Source organism: Mustela lutreola, chromosome 9 (assembly GCF_030435805.1).
Source record: "Mustela lutreola isolate mMusLut2 chromosome 9, mMusLut2.pri, whole genome shotgun sequence".
Lineage (NCBI taxonomy): Eukaryota > Metazoa > Chordata > Mammalia > Carnivora > Mustelidae > Mustela > Mustela lutreola.
In genome coordinates this window covers 79,791,137-79,814,762 of record NC_081298.1, presented here as the reverse complement: position 1 = coordinate 79,814,762, position 23,626 = coordinate 79,791,137, and the positions used below count along the sequence as shown (strand labels likewise).

Here is a 23,626-nt window from a genome sequence, read left to right as displayed (position 1 = left end):
AAAGCAGCATGAGTCAGGGGTTTGGGAAATATGAGTCAGAATGACGGGAAGGAGCCAAAAACATAGAGAATGAGGGCCTAAGCAGGGACTTAATGGACACCACAGAGATGTGGACACAGTTGCCTCCATTAACTTCTGAGAGGAAACCAAATAAGCATTTCCATAGACTGGGGGTCAGCATGATAAAGAGGTTAGGAGTGAGAGCCATGCAAAGATCAGACTGCATTATTTGAAGAAAGGATGGTGCCAAAGTCAGCAAGAAAGGGACCCACAACAGTATAAATCACTAGGAGGGAGAGTGTGGGCACATTTTTGAAAAATGAGGGAATCACCAAATACTGCCCTTAGCTATTCTTAATGCATTAGAATGATGAAATGTGAGTTGATTTACGTGTTGTGATATTTTAGGAAGCACACTCTATTATTTTGTTCTTTGGGTATGTTTACATTAAGCTGTGTCTACATAGTTCAGAGCTGCTCCCTGTGGTGTCCAATTCAAATTCCAATCCCACCTTTAAGGTCCTGAATTTTTGCTTTGGACTTGAGCTCCTACTTTATGAAGCACCTTCAAGCAGGCTGGGCGGCGGGCTCCTCACACACAGGCCCTCCAGCCATGCTGACTCCCAACTCTCTTGCAGACCACGTTTTTTCATCAGATGTTTTCTACTGCAGCCTGCCTCCTGCCTAGAAATAGCCTCCCCACCTTCTTCAAAATGCAGCTCAAAACTCCCCAGGCGCAGCAAACCTTCCACAGCCACTTGCCTCCAGTGCTGCCTTATGCCTCCTCATTTCTGCACTTCTCAACATCATTGTTTTCCTACAGTTTCCATGTGCAGACATCTTGCTGGTTTTGCTGTTTCTCACATCTTGCCCATCGCCCTTCCTTGGAAATGGTTAGTTCCATAAGATAAAACACTGATCCTACTTCTCTCAAAGTCCAGGCATTTCCAGCAAATGATTATGATTCATTCATTTATTTATTCATCCATTTGTTGAACAGTTACTAAAAACCCACAATGGTTCATGCACTCGGCTAGGCATCAGGAGTACAGAAAAAAGTAAGACATAGACACCATCCTCAAAGAGCTTGAAGCAGAGCCTAGGGAATGTGTTAACTAATTGCTTAAGAACATGGTAAGCTTCGCTCTTGATGATAAATTGTAGATTGTTTAAATACAAAACAAAAACAAAAACAAACAAACAAAAACAAACACCTCTCCTGGAGTACTTTCTCCTAGATTACCATGAAAATCATGGCTGACCTGAGTCCTTTCCCTTATGAATAAAGCAGTGCTTTTGCCATTTAAGATACTCCCAACACAGAGGCCTTTCATAGAATGAAAAACCTGGGGAAACCGGGTCTTCTGATACACCAGCACAAGTGGATGGATATTCTTCGAGTCTCTGACATAGACGTAGGTTTTGGTGACTTATCACGTCAACCTCCTGATGTTTAAGACTAACAGAAAGGCACTCAAGTAGGAAAGAAAAGTGTGAGGCATCTGGCTGGCTCAGCCAGTGGGACAAGCTACTTTTGATCTCAGGGTTGTGGGTTTGAGCACAGCGTGTTGAGTGTAGATTATTTAAGACATAAAATCTTTAAAAAAAAAAAAAAGTGTAAGAGAGCTTAACATGTGTAACAATTCTTACATGACTGCCTCATATGACATATGCTCTGTGAGTAAGTAATAACAGCGTCTCAAAGTACAACTTTTAAAATAATAAAATTGTGTTATTTAAATAACGGTATGAATTGGTGGTATAATCGAAGATAGTTCAAAGAAATCCTGTTGATGTGTCCTTCAGCATTAGATAAACTGCTCATAGCAAAGGAGAAGATAAATTGTCTCAGTTTGAGTTGGAGAAGTTGTAAATGAAAATGTAGCCCATTCATTTCCTAGCAGATCCAGCTCAAGATATGTGACAAAGCCTGCACTCAACTCCTTTGGAATAATTTCTTGGAGGGGATTTCATGCAATTGTGTTTTATTGAATTTCAGGAAGTTTCTCATCCAAAAGAATTAAAAAATTAAAGTGAGTCCAAGTATATACAAAGTGTGTTAAAAATATCACCAGTCAATGTTAGGTGTGGTGAGTCCTAGAGCAGTTTTGTTTGTTTGTTTTGATAGAGAAAGGAAAAGAATATAGTGGTAGTGGAGGCAGTGGTATTTCTTTATTATTGAATTATTTTAACTCGCCTAATATTTTTATTCGATAATCTTTCTCAGAAGTTCAACGGACCTGGTTCTTAGAAGGGGTAGGTCCAGGTAGTACAGTTTTATGTTTAAAACCTATATGGGGGCACCTGGATGGCTCAGTGGGTTAAAGCCTCTGCCTTCAGCTCAGGTCATGATTCTAGGGTCCTGGGATAGAGCCTGCTTCCAGCTCTCTGCTCAGCCAGGAGCCTGCTTTCCCTACTCACTCTCTCTGGCTGCCTCTCTATCTACTCGCGATCTCTGTCTGTCAAATTAAAAAAAAAAAAAAAAAAAAACCTTAAAAATAAATAAATAAATAAATAAACCATTTAATGATATATTAAGTCCACTGGAAATATTAGCCTATTTATCAAAGAGCCTTAGAACTGAACAAGAAAGTAGGAAGGAAATTGTAGGACATCAGGAATGCAATGGGGTGGGGGCGGTTTGCAGAGAGGTCTCGGAAAGAAAAGCCACAGTCACTGGTGAGCCCTCCCTTAGAAAATGCAGCAGCCAGCCCCAGTCCTTGATCTCCTGCCAGCATGGACTGAGGAAACTTGCCACATCTGAATCTCACATTTCGGTATCTCTCAGGGCTGTTATCACTGCAAATGCTGGCAGATGCTCTTGACATAAAACAATAGGAATTCTGCTGTCATTTCTGCATTAGCGAGTCATAAAGCTCTGAAAGAAACCCCAGTAGAAATGTTTTCATCAAGTGCATATGAGAATATAATAAGACGCACAAAAAAAGAGCAGATAATTTCAAAGCAAGATCATGGCACTTCTGCACAGTACCTTAAAAGGACAGAGTTAGAATCACTGATTTGAAAATAGTGATGATGATGATGATGATGGATGTCAAAGCAAAAATGAAAAAAAAATAAATAACACAAAAAGTTCACCACAACTTTAAAACCACGTTCAAAGAATCATGTGAAGTAAGTAGATGCTTTTATAGGGTATTATCCAATAAACGGCCATACATCCCTTGAGTATTTTTCATCTCCCCTCCCTCTTTCTTTTGGAAAGAATCTCTGTTATCATTCAAAACCGATATCTGAGGACAACTCTCTTACGACAGGACAGGAACCTCCTACATTTTTACACTGGTGCAACAGCTCTCCTTGGAAATAGACTTAAAAGGCAACACGGCAGGAACCACTCTCTGAGTTTCTTTAAGGGAAGGCAGGAATTAAGGAAGACATTCTAATTACTGATGGCTCATCTGTTGTATTGAATGTTAGCCCACTGCCTGTTCCAAAGCACCACCCTGGGTTTGCCACAGTGATGATCTAAGGCTCTTCGTTTTCATGCAAAATTTGTCATCTAGGAATTCCAAGTTTGACGATGTTTTTTTTTTGTTTTTTTTTTTGTTTTAATTTTTTATTTTTTATAAACATATATTTTTATCCCCAGGGGTACAGGTCTGTGAATCACCAGGTTTACACACTTCACAGCACTCACCAAAGCACATACCCTCCCCAATGTCCATAATCCCACCCCCTTCTCCCAACCCCCCTCCCCCCGGCAACCCTCAGTTTGTTTTGTGAGATTAAGAGTCACTTATGGTTTGTCTCCCTCCCAATTCCATCTTGTTTCATTGGACGATGTTTTTTAACAAAGCTTAGACTCTTCAGTTGTTGAAGAATGCCAAAATCACATAAGCCTTTCATATTCTTAACTCACCTATTTAACTTCATAATGGGAGAGAGTTAATTGAATGCGAAGGTAATGTTGAGAAGGCAAAATTAAAGTTCACTTATAAATTACTATAATATGAATGCACGCGCACTAATTCACATCACATTTTGAACCCAAAGAAATTCATTATAACAGATTTATTATATTATGACTGAGCATATTTTACTTTTCTAAAACTATAATCTACCTACTCCTTAGGGCACATTTAGTAGATTATAGAACTGGTTTAGGGAAATATCTTTTTTAAACTGAAATGAAGTGCTTGGAGAAAATATTGTATTTTAAACTACACCAGTCTATCTCTCCTAGAACAATATGATCAAGTTGAATCCTTTGCATCTTGAAATTTGCAATGCAAGGGTTTTTCTTTTTTTGTTTGTATGTTTATTTGTTTTTATTTATTTGAGAGAGAGAAAGAGAGCATGAGCAGGGGGGTAGAGGGACTGAGGGAGAGCAGGCTCCCAGCTGAGGATCATGACCTGAGCTAAAGGCAGATAGATGTTTAACGGACTGAGACACTCAGGCACTCCAAAAGGGTTTTGTTGGGGTTTTTTTGATTTTTGTTTTTTGGTTTTTTTAAGATTTATTTGTTTGTTTCTTTGTTTGGGGGCAGTGTATGGGGGGAAGGGGCAGAGGGAGAGGGATGAATCTCAAGGAGACTATACAATGAGCGTGGAACCTGACTCAGGGCTCATCCCACAACACTGAGATCATGACATGAGCCAAAATCAAGACTCAACCAACTGAGTCACCCAGGCAACCCTGCAATTAAAGTTAAAAAAAAAAAAAAAGAAAGAAAGAAAAAAAGCAACAGAAAATGCGCAGTATTAAAGTCTGATTTATATCTGGACAGATCTTTAGAGATGTCAACATAAATGATCTCAAATGCAGTATACTGGGTAGAAAAAGCAAGTATTATACAATTTACACTAGAACACATAAAACAACATTGTATATTCTAATGGATACACTGTATATTCTAAAGGATGGATTTATAATAAAAGTATAAAAACATCTCAGGGAAGGATTCACACCTACCAGGAACAGTGGTAGGTGGATGCGTAAAGAGATGAAAATTCACTATCTTTAGCTATGTCTCAAAAGTTTCATTTCTGAAAATGAAGTGAGCCAAAGCAGGCATGGCTAATGTTAGCATGGCTCCTATGAAATTTTTTTCTGAACACTTGAAATCATTTATTATTTTAAACATGTCTAATATAATAAAATTACAGAGTATTGTTTTAAGAATAAAGTAAAAACTTTCTTTAAGAAAAAGTATGATGACAATTCAACAGAGGGAAGGTAAGTTAATGGTACTGCAATAGTATCATTGTATGGTGACAGATGGCAGCTAGACTTGCGGTGAGTATGAGGTATTGTATGGAGTTGTCGAACCACTATGTTTGTACACCTGAGACTAATGTCACTTATGTGTCAACTATACTCCTTTGGGTTTTTTTAAATGGAGGAATAGTAACATCTGCACAACCAACTCAAGCTCTGTGCTGGCTATCTTTACCAGATATAGACGAGTGCACTGCAGGGACTCACAACTGCAGAACTGACCAAGTGTGCATCAATTTACGAGGCTCCTTCACCTGTCAGTGCCTCCCGGGGTACCAGAAGCGAGGAGAGCAGTGTGTAGGTAAGTACAGCAGAGCAGTAACCCAGATCCTGTTCTAGACTTCTTACTTGTTTAAACCTCAGTTGTTCAGAACAAAGCATTCCTATTTATTTGGAGAGGGATAGCTAACAACTTATTATTCTTTCATTGACTCCTGGTCCATTTTCCACATTAACAACAAAGAGCTAGCTTTAAAGGGTGAGCATATTTTGGATATCAAAGTGTTGCCTACATGTTAGACTAAGCAAAAACAAAAATTTGGAGTATGAATGGGACCACAAAAGCAACCAAGAAAATAATTTTAAATTAGCTATTTGGAGGCTGTAGTACCACAACATTGATTATGTGACCTTCATTCACTGGTTCATAAAACAGCATTGCTTATAGGGCACATGGTGAGGTTCAAATCCTAGCTCTACTCCTGACTCGTGTTGAGGCTTTGGACAAATGACTTACATACTCAGGAGCCCATGCGTGGGAGTGCTTAGAGCTGGGTAGAAGAGCTGTGTGCTATCATTGTGTGATGAATTGACAGACACATACAAAATACTCATTATGCTGCACATGGGTGCAGTCCTGGGAAGGCAAAGCCAAGTCCATCATGTGCCTCCACTTGAGAGCTCTACTTGAGCTACCTGAGGGCGGGGGTCAGGTCTGGTTTATGTCACTGCTGTTTCCCCAGAACCTGAAAAGTGCCTGCCAAGTAGATGCTCTGTGCATTTTTTTTTTTTTTAAAGATTTTATTTATCTGACAGACAGAGATCACAAGTAGGCAGAGAGGCAGGCAGAGAGAGAGGGGGAAGCAGGCTTCCTGCTGAACAGAGAGCCCAATGCGGGCCTTGATCCCAGGATCCTGGGATCATGACCCGAGCCGAAAGCAGAGGCTTTAACCCACTGAGCCACCCAGGTGCCCTGCTCTGTGCATTTTTTAATGACTGGAAGAACACAGTGTGAGGAGATTGACTGGCAAATGAGAAGTGAACAGTAAAAAGTAAATGTGTTCTAAGTTCAGTCAAGAGGTTCATCCTGCAATAGGAGTAAAACTTTCTTACTGACTCCCTGTGTCAATTCTATCTATATGATATTAATAGCAATTTGCATACCACCTTTTAACATACATCAGTGAGGAGTCTTTATTTCCTCTTGGGAACAGAGGATAAGAGTGTGGGGACAGGAAGCTAGCATTAATTTTCGCCTGAGAATGTTTACTGTCAATGTCAAGAATGTCAACACTGAGCCCGTCATGGGCCCTGTCCCAGTTCTGCTCACCACGGGGCTTTGTCCAGGTACTGGAGCGAATGCTCAGCCTCTGAGGAAGGCCCAGGCCTTGTGTGACTGAAGCTGTGATTTAGGAGAAGACTGTGTAGAAAACACCACAGGCACCAAAGTTTTGCCTGATGGATTAGTCAGGAAAATAAACAATTGAGGGTGTAAAAAGTACAGAAAAAGAACTAACTCAACCTACTATGGGAGCAATTAAAGGGAGTAAAATGTATGACCATAGCCCTATATGATAGAGCAGGAGGAAATGTTCTTAAATTCAGATCTAATTATGTGGCATCCCTGCTGTTCCCCTCACCCACGGAACCAAATCCACATCATCAACAGAACATCTAAGGTCTTCTTCCATCAAATTCATGCCCAGCTCTGTTGTATCAACACCTTTCTCCCCCCAGAATATTACACTGCAGGCTTGTCTACTAGTTATAGTTCCCCACATACATCACACAGTTTCACACTTTAGTGCCTCTACATAAAATCTTTCAGCACCAGGAACATGCAGCCCTGGCAAACTCCTATTCAGTTTCCAAATCCCAGCTCAGGGTCACTTCCTCTGGGTAGTCTTCCATGATTTACCCAGCCGTGATTAGTTACTCCCTCCTCTACCTCACTACTTCTCAAATCTAAATGAGTCTTTTTTTTTTTTTTTAATTTCCAGTCTGTTGCAGGTCAATACTATTATATAGTACAGTAAAAATGTTGTGGTAACACAAATGGCTATTCCTAAACACATATCCTCATTTTCTGTAGTTATTTGTTGCAGACTGGTCCAAATAGTACATGGACCAACAGTAATCAGCAGATCACACCTTGAGCAGAAAGGTGCTTTCTGTCCCTTGTATAGCTTTCTACAGTTGATCTTATCATTCCATGCAATAATATGTACTGTATGTATTTATCATCATTATAAAACTAGAGTGCCAAACACAGTGCTTGAAAATAACAATGATTCACTGGATGTCCCCTGGTTGAGAAGACAGGCATCATTTATTCATCAAGTATTTACTGAGCGCTGATTGTGTACCAGATACTGTTCTAAGTGCTAGGCCTACATTTTACAGAATCACGCTCTTCACGGAACTGTTAAAAGGAACCATTTATACAAATTAGCTGTCAATACTGGCAACTGGCTATAGTACTGGGTAGTAGGAAGAACTATGCTAAAATTGGTCTTAATTAGTATAAAGTCTACACTCACTCAACTGATGTTTATTGAGCACCTACTCTGCCAGACCCTGTTCCAGGTATTAAGCACACAGCAGTGAACAGACAAAAAATTTTCTACCTTCACCTAAAGAGGAGACAGGTATTATTTGCCAAGCATTATAGTGAGGGAGACAGATAAGAAGCAAATAAACACATAACACAATGGGAAGGAGTGTCAGTGGCTACAGAGAAAGAAAAAATGGTTACAAAGCAGAAAAAAAGGACAGATGCGACTGAAGAAGCCATTTCATATGGATGGACAGAGGTGGCCTCCCTGAGATGACTTCTGAGCAGACACCTCAATAAATGAGGTGGAAAACCATGCCAATGTCATTACGTTTTATTTCAATATTGAAGTGAAATCAAATATATTTGGCAGTCTATTAATAATAGCTGCCATTTATTTTTACCTGTTTTTTACGAGGAAGTTTGTCTATATAATTTCATGTTATCCTCCCCAAAAGTCTACCACACTGTTGGGTTACCACTTACAGAAGAGGAAATGGAAGCTCTGAGAGGTTAAGACCATGCTAGTAAGTGCCAGAACAAAGAGTCATCCCAGGTTACCCTGAGGCCACTTGAGCATAGTTTCAGTCAGAGGGACTCAGCATCAAGAATTGTTTTGTTTTCGTTTTTTTACCATAAGGTAGTGTCCCTGCTGTCTTACTTTGTAGATGCATGATTGTTATTTTAAGTTACACACGCCATGTTAGAGTTGTCACAAAGTATAGAGTTAATGAAATTTTATTATGCTTCTAAGATGTTGATCCTACTCCACACATTCTCAACTGACCATTTTATAGCTGGAAATATTTATCTGAGAAGAACACAGCCTGGAACATTTCACCAGAGTGTCAGAGGGCACTCTCAAGAGGTAATGTGTTCAGCATCCTCCTCCTTCCACAGTGTTCTTTCATTTGGTTCTCACAGAAATGTCGTAAGATACACATAGCAAGCATTACTATCCACATTTTACAAAAAAAAAAAAAAACCAAGAAGCCAAATGTTTATATTACTTGGCCAACATCACCAGCTGAGCGACAGGCCACGCCTCCTTTCTCTTAGTTTTATGCTACATCCGTTGATTCTTCCATAGTCCTTTTTCCCTTCCGTAATTACAGATAATCTTTTAGATCCCCAAACTGACATACATATTCATATATATATATATATATATACACACACATGTGTGTGAAATAGTCTTCATTGTTTTTCTGTCTTTAAATCTCAACCCACTCAACCAGTTTTATGAAGTCTTTGTTTTTAACATCTCACTCAACTGCAGAATGCAAACCAAAAGTATATTTTTTAAAAGCAAATCCTAATTTAGAAAGAGAGGGAAAGAATTACCTTGAAAATGAGATTTTTCTCCAGCTAGGTTTTCTAGATAATGTTCCAGTGAGAACTAAAGAACTAACAGCTGTGGATAGTCAATAACGTGATTCTCTTTGTGTGCCTGATAACCTAGACATAGATGAATGCACCATCCCTCCATATTGCCACCAAAGATGCGTGAACACACCAGGATCATTTTATTGCCAGTGCAGTCCTGGATTTCAGTTGGCCGCAAACAACTATACCTGCGTAGGTAAGATTTGGGGAAACTGCCATAGTGACTGATTTCTGTCTTCAGAACAAACATCAGGGCATGTTGCAATATTTCCAGTTTTCTGTGCTCTTGAGTGAACTGGCATTATCTTCCCTACGTTAAGCTGAAAAGACAATAACCAATCTGTTTCTTAAAACACATCAAGATATGAATGGAAAACTTTGTTAACCTTGGTGTTAGTTATCCTCTGTGGGTGTATCAAAGATATAAAAAAACTACAGATCAATTGATATACACACACTAATTAGTCAACAGTGTGTGATATAAATGCTGAAGGTGCCGATGGGTTATTGTAAGTCCAAGTACATAAATTTTCACTGAAAGTGCATCTGATTTTTACATGCTGCTTCTCCCCTTTCAGAATGCAGTGTCATAGCACACAGTTTTAGGATTGGCATGACATGGAAAGAATCTAGTGCAGGAAAAATGCCTTTTCACAATATTTTCAGTGCCTTAGAGCATTGCAAAACTCTGTATGGGTCTCAACGGCTTATGTTATAATTGTAATGGAATTTAACAGAACCCATTTAAAAAGTAATAAATAGCAGAGATAAATCTTCACCACAGCATGCTGAGAGACTGTATCAATATGAATGTCTTCTATCAATTATTTATAGACTTGGCACTTTGCATCTGAACAACAATAAAAAGAAAATAGATACTGGAATGTATATTTATTAGAATCATTAAATTCTTTTGGAAAGATTCATCAAACACAAAACTAACTGTCATTCCCAGAAATAAATATTCTGGTATTTCTAAAAGAAGTACATGACAGACGTTTAAAGTTATTCCAACAAATATGAAACCTGAGTGGATATTCTCCAGTGAGCTTCCGCAGGGCAAAGAATCCAACCCAGGAATCATTCACTTATCAATAATGACATAAGTACAAAAAAGCAAGGATATGTTTTAAGACATAGATATATAAATGTATATAATGTTTCCTTTCAGATATAAATGAATGTGATGCTAGCAATCAATGTGCTCAGCAATGCTACAACATTCTCGGCTCATTCATCTGTCAGTGCAATCAAGGATATGAGCTGAGCAGTGACAGGCTTAACTGTGAAGGTAAAATATTTTCCAAATAATTTGTAATAACAGTTCAATCTGTATAATTGCTGTTGCTTTATCCAATTTTGTACCTGTTTATGAAAACAAATTTTTCACCATGGAAATTCTATTTTAAAATCCAGATAATTAAGTTCAATTATAAAATTGCCTTTTTAGCATGTTATAAAGAGAAAGGAGAAGGAACAAAATAACTGAAGTATTAGATGTAGGATGAGTCTAATAATTAGATGGGGTGTTCCAGTGTCTTGTTTCTCAAAGTAATCTGATGGCCAGCGGCACTGACACCTCCTTGTCTCTACTTGGGAGAAATACAGATGTCAGGCCCCAGACCAGACCTACTGAGTCAGATGCTGCATTTAACAAGAATCCCAGGTGGCTGGTATGCACATTTAAATTTGAAGAGAGGTAATCACATGTCAAAAACGTTAGAATATGAACCAAGAGGCCTGTCCTCTAGTCTTCCTCCTGCCACTGTGTGACTTGGACATATTTCTTAAGTTGCCTCGGTTTCACTTTTCACATGAGTAAAAAGAGGGCCATTTAATTGGAAGGATGACCTTCAGAGTCCATTGCCCATGCATGTTCCACTGTGCAATTCAGAAGGCATAAGACATCCTGAGGGGGATGCCATTGACACTTGAGGTCTCTGACTTCCTCCCAGCTTTACTTGGGGCCACGAAGGTCATACCCCACCCAGGGAGGCCTCATATCATGCCACTATACTCAAAACCAAAAGGGACTGGCTCTGGACAGCTGCCTCTGCACATCTGAGCAAACTACAAGGATATCACCAATTGAGAAATACAAAGCATTCTTCCCCTTAATTCCCAATTCATTCAGTCTGCTCAGTTGGTATGGTTAGGTCCAAGATTTGCCAAACATTCATCAATGATTGACTAAAACTGATGGTAAAAAAACTCTTTGTGTGGTGAAGTTCTAGAGGAAATGAGCTGATATTATAGAATTTTCCCTCAAGCATCTTACAAAGTATTATATTTGTTTTTGAGTTTGCAGTATTTTTACCGTCTTACTTTATCTTTAAAATTATTACCAAAGTAGTGACCTGGAAGTTTTTCAACTCTGTGTCCCTGCTCTTGTCTGATTCAATAGACATTGATGAATGCAGAACCTCAAGCTACCTGTGTCAGTATCAGTGTGTCAATGAACCTGGGAAATTCTCATGTATGTGCCCCCAGGGATACCAAGTGGTGAGAAGTAGAACCTGTCAGGGTGAGTTTATTGTTTTCATATCTGTTAAGTGTTCATTTTTAACCAGTAAAAGCAGGGAGAAACTTTTAAGATTCTCTACCATAGACTCTCACTTTTTCTCTCTTGAATAAAATCTGAGCTCTTTTTCTTTTGTTCATATTACAATATGCACATCTCATAAAAAGGGAATTATTCAGTTAACACTGACTTTTTAAAAGATTTATTTATGTATTTACTTGAGAGAGAGTACGCATGCGCAAGCATGAGAAGGGGGACGGTCAGAGGAAGAAGCAGACTTCCTGCGGAGCAGGGAGCCCTATGCAGGACTCAATCCCAGGACTCCAGGATCATGACCCAAGCCAAAGGCGGTCGCTTAACCAACTGAGCCACCAGGCACCTCAACACTGACTTCTTAAAACTTAAAGTAATTGTTTTTCTTTCTTAAGGTACAAAAAATTTTAATAAAATATTGATACCTCTTCTATATAGCCTACATAATCTCTATCATACACATCTTCTAATCACCTGACCAAAAAGATTAAAATTATTAAAATATTTCACCATGAGTTTGAGTCTAGAGAATAAAATTAATATGTGGGTTAGACAAGCCTCAAACCAGTCTCATACCCTCTAAAACACCAAGATTATAATTTAGGTGCTGAGAAAATCAGCCTCATGTATATTTAAATGTGCATAAATTCTTCACCAAAAAACTATTGATCCAAAAATAGCTAATATCCTAGGGTCCAGTTTTAAAATAAACATTCAGGTGGTCTTCATTCCTACATACCTCAATGCTACATGTAGTTTCAAATTTTTTTAACAGGGAAAATTCTGCTCAGATAAAATCAAAAGTATAGTTCATCCTAGAAAAGCTAGAATAGACACTTACATTTACATAAAGCAGTGAAAGAGTGGGGAAAATGACTGAACTTGAAGACAGAAAAATTTTTTTTGAGTCCTAGCTGTACCACCTTCTAGCTGTATAATCTTGAACAAATTATCAAACATCTCTAAGCCTCAGCTTTCTCATTTGGAAAAGGGAGTTGTGAGCATGAAATGAGATAACATACATAAAAATTATTTGTAAACTATAAAGCCTTATAATCCAAGGTGTTTTCATAAAACTTACTTAGCAACACAAGTGATTAGTAGCAAATCTGCCCTAGAAAGTCCCCTTTAATCAGAACTGAGAAAAGACATAACAATGGTAGTAAAATCCTTTAAGAAAGGAAAAAAAATCAAGGAAAGGAGACACTAGGGATTCTCAGTCTATAATTTTACAGGAGAATATTAACTCAGAGAAACACCCAGGACCTGGGATTTTATAGTATGCATATGATCATTCAACTAGACTCCAACCACTAAGTATGAGCATAATCAGAATGCCGTTCATTGCACAATGAACACCTTTATACCCCTTTCCAGGGTCCTAGAGACTCTAATGCTAATTAGAGTCTCTAATAGAAAAACATTGCATTCCAGTGATTTTATTTTTGAGACTGAAACCTTTAAAATGAATATTACATGGAGGAAAATATTAGCCAATGGGATATCTTAACCCATTTCCCTGGAGTCCTTCAAATAAATGTCTCTGTGTTTCTGATCATTAGTGGATTTGGTACTCTGCAAAAGACAGAAGTAAATTAACATACAGTAGAATCTTACCTGCCTACTCTATGTGTATGGAAACATATCCGTTACAATTAAAGGAGTAAAATGCACTGGAATTGCAAATAAGGGATTCATGAGTGTCATATCTTGAAGCTATGCAGCTCCAGAATGTTTAGTTAAGCCAAAACATTTTTATGAGAGAGACTTAACATTCTTTTAAGGTACAAAGCAATTGGTTTTCTCCACTAAAATTATCTCTTCCCAAACTCATTCATAGACTAAAGTAAAACCAAAAGGCTTAGTTTGAGGATGAAATAACTGTGCTCATTTCCACAACCTTGCAAAAATGAAAACTCTGTGTGTTTGGGTGGAAGGGGTGCACAGAGAAGGAGACAGAGAAACAGAGACAGAGAATATACATGCACACAGATGCACATTTATAAAATATTTTAATACTATTGATAATTCCTGAAAAACATTCCAGAAGGATTAAGGTATTAATTATGCCAGGCTCTAAATTAATGGAAGTAATGAATGAAATTATTTTGCCTTTGCCATTCCTGGTCTCTATGTCACAAACCAGTCTTAGTTTAACTTGTAGCTAACAGCATCTTTATTTTTTCAGAGAAGTCAAGAATATTGAAAGGACAAGTCAATTATGCTTTCTTCTAAGGGATCTAAATTCTTTCTTTAGCCATAGCCAGTCCAAAAGAAGACACTTTGTATAACTGACCCTTGGAAACTCTTGGAAATTTTCCAGTCTCCTCTTAGGTTCCAGATAGCTTTGGCCAGTTTGGAAACTAAAAGAATTTTTTTTTTCCTCTGAAGAAAAGGCATGGAATTATTTTCATTTAGAAGATGTACTACCTTACAGTGGAAAGATGCCTGTTACTACCTGTTTGAACTTGAGCCACTTACTTAACCCTTATTTGTTTTTCCTCCATGTCAAGTAGAGATAATATCTCTCTCACCTATGTCTACATGATTTGTGTGAAGAGCAACTTAGTTCATTTCATATTTCTTAAAAGCCAGGTGCCCCTGAGTGCATTAGTGCTCGGTGGTCAGGGGATGTAAAGATGGATACCATAGTCCTGCCCTAAAGGGGTTTATAAGCTAATGAGAAGGTTAAGACAAACATGCAGATTTCAGTAATGTAAAGAAGAAAGCAATAAAGGCCCCTCCAAAAAGAACATGGGGTATGAGAATTCTGATAGGAAAAACAGATTTAACCCCAGCAGCTAGCCCTTTCCTGGCTTGCAGCAGGGATTGGGTAAATCACTTATGAAATGAGTAAATAAATGAACGAAAGTGTCTGGTTAACTGAAGCAGAAAGATTCAGAAAAGCCTTATAATGGATAAAATTTAAATCATTATTCAAATGTAAAGGGAGGTAGACATAGCCAGGAATGTGAATATTAATATAGTTTTCATTGTTGCTGTTGTAATAGTAAATATAATGGCTATAATATTTATAGTAAATATAATAGTGGAAGTGTTCTCTCAGATGTCATCTGGAGGCTCCTAATTCCCAAGTCCCAAACCAGTCTGTATCCAGCCTGGCCTTCTCACAGCCCTCTTTTTCTGGGACTCTCTCCCTTTCTGGCTTACTCGCACTGCCTTTTCCTGGCTTGCCTCTCACCACAGCCCCTTCTTTAATTCACCTTCTTCCACACTGTCTCTAAATAGCTATGCCACCCAAGGTGCAACAGATCCAGACAGATTCAGGTTGTATGGGGGATCTGGGCAAAGTTTAATGTGCTTTTAGACGTGAGACTGAGTAGGACCTGAGTTAGTTGCATTTAATTGAGGACAGATGTAGCTGAGTCATTCCGAGCAGATTTGTGTATATGTATCATTTTATGATCTTTTTATCAAGCACCTGTTGTTCAACTGTTGAATTCAAAAGCCAGACATTAGCCATTGATAGACCTTATATAAAAGTGAAAGACAACAATTCTTGCCCTTGGGAGATTATAATTTAGTTAAGAATATAGATATGGCAATTGTTAATTTTAAGATAAAATGGACTTAAATAAGAGATGGATAAGTGCACTGAATGATTAGAATAAATTCTGCCTGGAGGGTTAGAAGGCTGAGGAAGGAAGAGGCTTCTCAATTTGGCCTTGAAGTGTGCTGGTTAGATGAGATTTTTATCATTAGGGTGGGGAGGGCCTTCTCACTGGCAAAGCAGCAAGCAAAACCAAAGGAGAGGGCATTTGACTGACTCAGGAGCTTCCCAGAAAGGTAGAGCCTAGAGGTGTGCTTTTGGTAAGCAAGGCATGCGGGTGGAGACTTGATGCTCTGGGACTAGATTACACGGCCCAAGGGAAGCACAGCACAAGAAGTGAAGCTGCGAAGTATTATACAATTTTCTCACATCAGTAAATTCTTTAATCTTATGTGTTTACAGACATAAACGAGTGTGAGACCACAAATGAATGTCGGGAAGATGAAATGTGTTGGAATTACCATGGTGGCTTCCGTTGTTACCCGCGAAATCCTTGTCAAGATCCCTACGTTCTAACATCAGAGAAGTAAGAAAAATCAGAGCTTTTGAAAGTGAGAAGCTTCTGACCTTACCACACTAAACTGGGAAATACTTTTGTTTTTCTCCGTAGCCGATGTGTTTGCCCAGTCTCAAGTGCGGTGTGCCGAGAACTTCCCCAGTCTATAGTCTACAAGTACATGAGCATCCGATCGGATAGGTCTGTGCCATCAGACATCTTCCAGATACAGGCCACGACCATTTATGCCAACACCATCAATACTTTTCGGATTAAATCTGGAAATGAAAATGGAGAGTTCTACCTAAGAGTGAGTAGTACCCTGAGGGCAGCCGTAGCTGTTGGGACAGGTGCAAGTTTGCTGTGGTTTGGCAATATTCACTTGGAAGGAAAGCTAACATTTAAGGAGTTTGTGTAAGATCTTCCTGTGTGCATTATCTCACTGGATCCTCCTGGTAACACTGTTAGATAGATACTGATACTTCTTCTCCATTTTTGCAGAACAGTGAGACACATATTTAGTAGCTTCTCTAAAGTCACTCAGATATCAAGTTGAAGGCTCTAATGGAGTTGTGTGTGACCAGTAGAACACAAGCCTACACACATACATACACACTCCAAATAGATACCGCAAATCAGTGATAGTTCTTTCATTGTACATAGAAAAAAATAATGCCTGGAGAGCTTTTCAAAAACCATAAATTCCTTATTGTTACATCTGCAAGATGATTTACATTCACAACAAAACCGAATCCTAGAAGCCTCTGAGCAATGACCCCAACCCCCGGCGCCAAATATGCCAATAGTTGCAGCCTTCTTGCAAACTTCCAGGGAGACAATGTGAGGTCACCTTTGAGTTTTCCGTTTCTTTCATTGCCTATATGAAATCTTTCTCTCAATTCTGCCATTTCTTTCTTCATGGTTATCTTTGCTTCCCCTTGCCCTTGCCTCTCTTCCTTTAAACTGGCTCTTGTACCCCCTCATCCCTCTAAGGGCTTCCAAGCCCTGACTCCAGTGCCTCAGCCTTCCAGGCCCCAGGCAACATCTAAGCAAGGTCATTTTAGGTGAAAATCCTGACATATTTTAAATAGGGCTCACCACTTCATGTGCAAATGATGGCACCCCACCAAGCAGTTTGCAGGGTTCCGGTAACTGTTTCACGCTAAGGATGTTATTCATCAAGTTATAATTTTCTCAAAACTCCTTTGGGCACTCTTCATTTTTAATCAAATTTTAAAGTCAATATTTCATTTTAAGAACATGAAAAATAAATTGGGAAATTCATCCTTGTGGTAAAGTTTACAGATTTTTAATGTTTACATGTTTATCCCATTCTTTGATATATTAAGTTCCCTTCCAACTCCAGAATTATGTGATTCTGCTTCTTTGCCAGTAAATTAGAAATGATTAATTTCTCATGACCAACTTCTGAAGAGAAAAATCCAACCCAAAATTTATTACTGTTCTTTTTTTCTAATAGCTAAGAATAAACTTCTTTAACATTTCATGCTTTAAATTTGAAGTATACTAGATATTTGTAAGAAGTTTACTCTAAATGAATTTGATGCAGTTCACATAATGCCAGTTTAATAATTCTAGCCCAAACAAATAACATTATTTGTAACCCATAGCAATAAAAGAGGTTCATCTCAAAATCTTTTTTAAAAAGTTTTCCACTTTGAACTTTTAGCTATTATTTAAGAAAATAAAATTACTAGCATAATCAACAGTTAAGCAAAGTTCCAGCATTTTATTTTCCTTGCAATAAACATAGCACTTTTAAAAGTTTTATGATTCCTATCAGTGCATTAATCGATTAGATATTTTCAAGTAAAAATTCTCACAGTGTTTTTCTCACATAAAATCTTTTTTTTTTCCATGAATGATATAAAACTTTGGCAATTTTGCTAATCCCAGAGTTAAATATTAAGTTATTTGAAATAAAAAGTCATTTTAAGATTATTTCTTATCACATAATTGAAGAAGTAGTTGGGTTAAATCCTACAAAATTTTTCTACTGAAAATCCATTGATGCATTAAAATCAATAATCAGACCTTAATTAAGCTCCTACTGTATGCTCAGTCCCATGCCAGGTGCATGTAATATATATTTCCTTACTTTAAAGAGCTTTAAATATTACATGTGGCAAAAGTTTACATCTATGGGGGGGGGTGTAATTTTGTGTTTGTTTAATTCCATGGTCCAAGATATCAAAGAATTAATGTTGGCTGAACAGTTAAAGAATGTTTCTTGATGGTCATGATACTGGGCATGATCTTTGAAGGATCTATAGAATATAGGATTTTATTTATATTCCTTTTAGGAGAATACTGAGAAAACCTTTCTCCTTAGAAAAGAGGATATAGTGTAAAGAAGTAGTACATAAAACTGAAGGTAGAATACCATTCTCCCCATCCGTACCACCCAGGATCTATGCCTTATTGAGCCTATTTTCTTGTATGGTCTACAGTGTGGGTATAATGAGAGCAGACTGTCTATTCACTCTTCTATACTCATCCCAAGGAATATACCTGGCACAGAGCAGTTGTTCAAAAAATATTTTTAAATGAATGAATTAATTCAACTAGTGCCTTCAAAGTATTACTATTACCTTCAAGGGTCAAGCACCATGCTGGGTCCTAGAGATAAAACAATGAATAAAACCAAGCCAATCCCTGTCCCAGTGGAGCTCATGGCCAAGACACTGAGCAAGTGCTCTCAAGTATGCTGAATATTACAGTTGTTGCAAGTATTCATGAGTGCCTACCCAGTCAACTGCTAAGAAGATAGAAGCGGTCCAGAACCTCTGAAAAAGTGGACTTAAGCTGAAGACCGGCAGTTGAAGACTAGCAAATGGAAGGAGTAAAAAGCAGTCCAGTTGGTCTGAAACTCCTGAGTACTGCCTGTGGAGTCGCTTGAGAGGATCCTGGAGAGATGAGCAGGGTGCAGATCACAGAATACCTGAAAGATCATATTAAGGTTTCAGGTAGAGGAATGGCTGTCATATTATCATGTTAAAAAATGATGCCTGGCTACACTGCAGAGCCTGGATTGGAGTGGGACAAGAATAGAAATGAAGAGACCAGTTAGTAGTTCAAGAGAATGGGGTACTACAGCAGTAGCAGTGAGTCCAAAAACAGTGGAGAGATTTATGAAGATACAGGAAGAACTACATGACTTGGTGAATCATTGGCTATGGTGAGGTGGAGGAAGAGGAGGCACCAAGATAGCACCAAAGCAACATAAGTTTCTGTTGTGAGCAACAGTAAATGATTACGGAGCCATTTATTAAGATAGGGAAGAAGGAACCAGTATAGAGAGGAAAGTGAGTTCAGTCTGGACATCCTTTCAGCTTGGACCCTTCTTTTAAGTAGGTGGCCTCACCTCCTACTCTCCTGAAACAGCTGAGGCCAAGAGACATGAATTACCTGAACTTTCCACTCATCCCCTACAAATTTAGGTTCATGTGTCCTCCTTCTTACCTTCTCCCTTGAGTTTTCCAAAGATGAGGTTTTACTTCTGTCAATCAAGGCTAATTCACCACCTATATTCTTGCTTCCATCTCCTCTAGAACTTTGTTCCATCAAACTCCCATCTACCTCCTACGTATTCAACTTGCCTCCCCCTACATGTTGCCCTCTCTCTCCTCTCCCTTCCTAAAGGGAGGTTTCCTAAAACACAGCCTATAAACACAGTCTTTGAATTCTTACTTCCTAGTCACCCTTCAGTCTTCTGTTCCCATTATCCTACTGAAGTTGCTCTGAAAAAAGCCACCAATGACATCCATACTGCCACCTCCAGAGGGCATTTTTGAGTTCCAGTCTCCTTCAGCCTTACTATTCTTTTGGATACTGCTGGCCATTCATCTGTTTCCCACTTCATCATCTGTTTCTTCTCAGCTTCCCTCAATGGCTTCTTCTCTGCCCACTCCTTAAATAGTGGCTTCTCCTAGTTCCAGTCTTAGCACACATACATTTTCTCCCCTGGTTTAAATGTCCACTCATTGGACATTAACTGTTAAATCCTAACCCACTGTCTGTACCCCTGCTTTCCTCTGGCATTCAGATTCACACATCTGCTTGCCTGCCTGCCTGCTCTTCCAATTTACCTACTCTCCAGTACCCATTACATTCTTCATCAAAATGAATGAGTTTCTCTTGAACATACTTCTTTATAAAACTTCCAATTATATTTGGTGACTCTCCTCAGACATTAAAAAGTCTCCCCTCAGTGCTTCAAGGTTCCTCCTCTTTTTCCCTGTATTTTTTACCTTTGTGTGTCTTCTTTATGTATATCCTCCATAACCTCATGTATCTTAGCATTTGCTATGTTCTATTGAAATTAACTATTTACATATTTACATTTCTTTGGCTACTAGAATGTAAACAAATGCATAATGCTAAGAAGTGAAAGGTAATAACATTCTTTACTTGTTCAAAAAAATTATCAGATTTTCACCTGAACTACAGTCTTTATAAAGGCTGGTACTACTCAATAAAAGTGAAGAGAAACATTAACAGAGAGGGATGAACAGAAAACACAGAACTATCAAGAAAGCAGGTCCCTGGACCATGGAACTAATGACTATGTGTGGACAAGGGGGGAAGAACCAGGAAAGGTCAAAACCAAGAAGGAATTAAGTAGTGACTTTTATCCTACTCTCAAAATTCTTCCCCTAATTCTTATAGGGCTTGGTATACTCTTAAATAATAGAAACTTCAGTTCAAGAAAAATTATTCTCTCCCTCCCTCTTTTTTCTTTTATTTTAGCAAACAAGTCCTGTAAGTGCAATGCTTGTGCTGGTGAAGTCGCTATCAGGACCAAGAGAATATATCGTGGACCTGGAGATGCTAACCGTGAACAGTATAGGAACCTTCCGCACAAGCTCAGTGTTAAGATTGACAATAATAGTGGGGCCATTTTCATTTTAGTCTTTTCAAAGAGTCCACTATAGGCATTTAAATCAGCCAAAGAATATTGTTACCATAAAGCACTATTTTATTTATAGACGTATCTAGTACATCTACATCTATATGCTGTACACTCACCAGTAATTCAAACAATTACACCATGGTATAAAGTGGGCATTTAATCTGTAAAGATTCAAAGTTTGTCTTTATTACTGTATATAAATTAGACATTAATCCACTAAACTGGTCTTCGTCAAGAGAGCTAAGCATACCCTAGCCAATGAAACTTGGATTCTTTTCTGTCAAAGTGGATCAAAGCAATGATTATCTTCTGTGGTGCGTAAGGAAACTTAGCACAGCTCCACTGACAGTCTCATAAGGAGGCAACCATCGTAACACTGAACAGCATGCAAGTTCAAGAATGAATTTTTTAACTGCTTTTTAAGAAAATGGAAAAAGTCAATAAAGATATATTTCTTTAGAAAATGAGGATCTACCATATTTGTGTTGTTTTTATTTTCATTATCAGTCTAAACACAGTTGTTTATTACTTACTTAGTAATAAACAATTATTGTATATTTGCTCGTTTCTGTTGAATATTTTAAATTTGGTCAGAAATTTTTTATTGTGAATGTGAACAAAACAGTAAGCAAAATTCCCAAAGTGAATAAGTTATCCATAGAACAATTATTATACTGAGACATCACAGAGGGATAAGAAAACAAATCATTTTAAAACTATATTGGAGTTGACCTGAAGAAGCAAATTCAATGTATTTGTCAGTTCAAGCTGCTGTAATAAAATACTATAGACAGGGTGACTCATAAATGACAGAAATTTTTTTCTTCCACCCTAGAGGCTGGAAGTCTAAGATCAAAGTTCCAGCATGGTCATGTTCTGATGAGAGCTGTCCTCCAGGTTGCAGACTTGTATATTTACATGCTAGAAAGAGAGTGAGAGGGTTCTCTTCAAGTCCGTTTTGTAAGAGTACTAATCTCATTGATGAGGGCTCCACCCTTATGACCTAATTACCTCTCAAAGGCCTCAACTTGTAATGCTATCACCTTGGAAGTTAGGATTTCAACATTCGGGGAGGCAAAAAGCTCAATGTATAACACTCAGTAAATGTAAGTACATCCCTGAATTCAGGTATTCCACAAGATGTAGAGCAAAATGAAGAATAGGTATTAATAGGTATTGTACTGAGGAAACTTTAGCTTCTGAATAAAATTAAAACTCTAGAGATTCACTTATAACTAAAATTCTCATCTTTATATGTGAGGCTCACAGAGGAAGAAAATGAGAATGGTTCTTATTCTTAGCATCCAGAGTGACCGTGAACTAAAGCAAACCGCCCTCCCTCTGAATTCAAAGGAAAGGTTTTATGTATTATTTGTTTAAAGTGTAACTGCTTCACTTTGATGTATCATATTTTTAAATAAAAATAAATATTCTTTTAGAGGATCACTCTATCTTTGGAGGTTTTTTTAAGTGTAACCAGTAATCAATATCATTTTGTCTGGGGAAAAAAATTAATTATAACTGCTAGAACAAGAACGTCCATTTGGTTTTTTTCTAATAGATAATCTAGGAGATAAGGGAGGAGGAAAGACTGCTAAAATCATACCACAAGAAGGGTGCAGCCAATTTTCTCTTATATCCGGTTTCAAAACACATATGAGTAACCTCTGACACCCAGGCAAGCTCAGCCTTGAAACAGGTGTTTCTCAAAGTGTTGACTAAATGTGCAGTAGTTGTCAAAAAGTCAGTTCACCAAGAAGTCAAGAAACAAAACACAAACTTCTTATGTGAACAGGGGATGGGCTTTTGTTAAAGGGGCACAGAAACGGAGATGAGAGAACAGGTCTGGCCAAGAGCCATACAAAGAAGCAGAATGAACAGCAGCCTCAACACAGCAGGGCTGGTGAGGGCGTTCCCGTCACTCCGTCCACATGAGTACTTGCAGTCCAGATAAATTAAGGCTTGATCTAAACTTCTCTGTTTTTAATCAGTCTATTGATTTTTCTACAGATGGACACAGTTCTCAAATCAGTGATGGGAATGGAGATAGTTTAAAAAGAAAGTCTAAGACCTCTAATAACTTTCACTTTTAAGTAAGAAGACAGTTTCTTATCTATAACTCTACAAAGGATTACAGAAGAAGAAACAGAAATTTCTCTGAAATATTTATATATAAGCCCTGGCTCTCCACCCCCACTTCTAAACATTCATATAATATTGTAGAATTACATATTACTATTATATAATTATATCCTATATATTATGGAATAATATATTTGATATTATATGTTATATGAATATATAAATAAATAAATTATTTCTGTGTTATGTAATTAAGATATAAAACATGTTATAATATATAGGAATTTTTAAACTGCATTTTTATAATAATATTAAAATAATTAATAGATAGATAGAAAGATAGATACAGAAATCATTAACTGCAGGGGCACCTGCCTGGGGCAGTCGGTTAAGCATCCAACTCTTGGTTTCAGCTCAGGTCATGATCTCAGTCCCATGTTGTGAGACTGATTCCATGTTGGGCTCCCTGCTCAGGGTAGAGTCTGTTTAAGACTGTCTCCCTCTGCCCTTCCTCCCTCTCTAAAATAAATAAATCATAAAAAGGACAGAAACTAAAAGAAAGCATTAACTATAGGCAAAATGGCTGCAC

General features: G+C 38.0%; 1 protein-coding gene across 3 annotated transcripts in view; it reads left to right on the top strand.

The window, feature by feature from the left end:
- EFEMP1 (EGF containing fibulin extracellular matrix protein 1) overlaps positions 1-23,288 on the top strand; it is a 61,263-nt gene extending 37,975 nt beyond the window's left edge. For 2 of the 3 annotated variants that reach the window (XM_059187711.1, XM_059187712.1), the window contains exons 5-11: positions 5,421-5,543; positions 9,478-9,597; positions 10,573-10,692; positions 11,806-11,925; positions 15,929-16,052; positions 16,137-16,332; positions 20,793-22,398. In XM_059187711.1, coding sequence (XP_059043694.1) covers positions 5,421-5,543; positions 9,478-9,597; positions 10,573-10,692; positions 11,806-11,925; positions 15,929-16,052; positions 16,137-16,332; positions 20,793-20,954 — 965 coding nt within the window. In that variant the 3' untranslated portion in view covers positions 20,955-22,398. Of the gene's footprint in view, positions 1-5,420; positions 5,544-9,477; positions 9,598-10,572; positions 10,693-11,805; positions 11,926-15,928; positions 16,053-16,136; positions 16,333-20,792; positions 22,399-22,965 lie in introns of those variants that run through there. The other variant, XM_059187714.1, reaches the window with a different exon arrangement.
- The last annotated feature ends 338 nt before the right edge of the window (positions 23,289-23,626 follow it).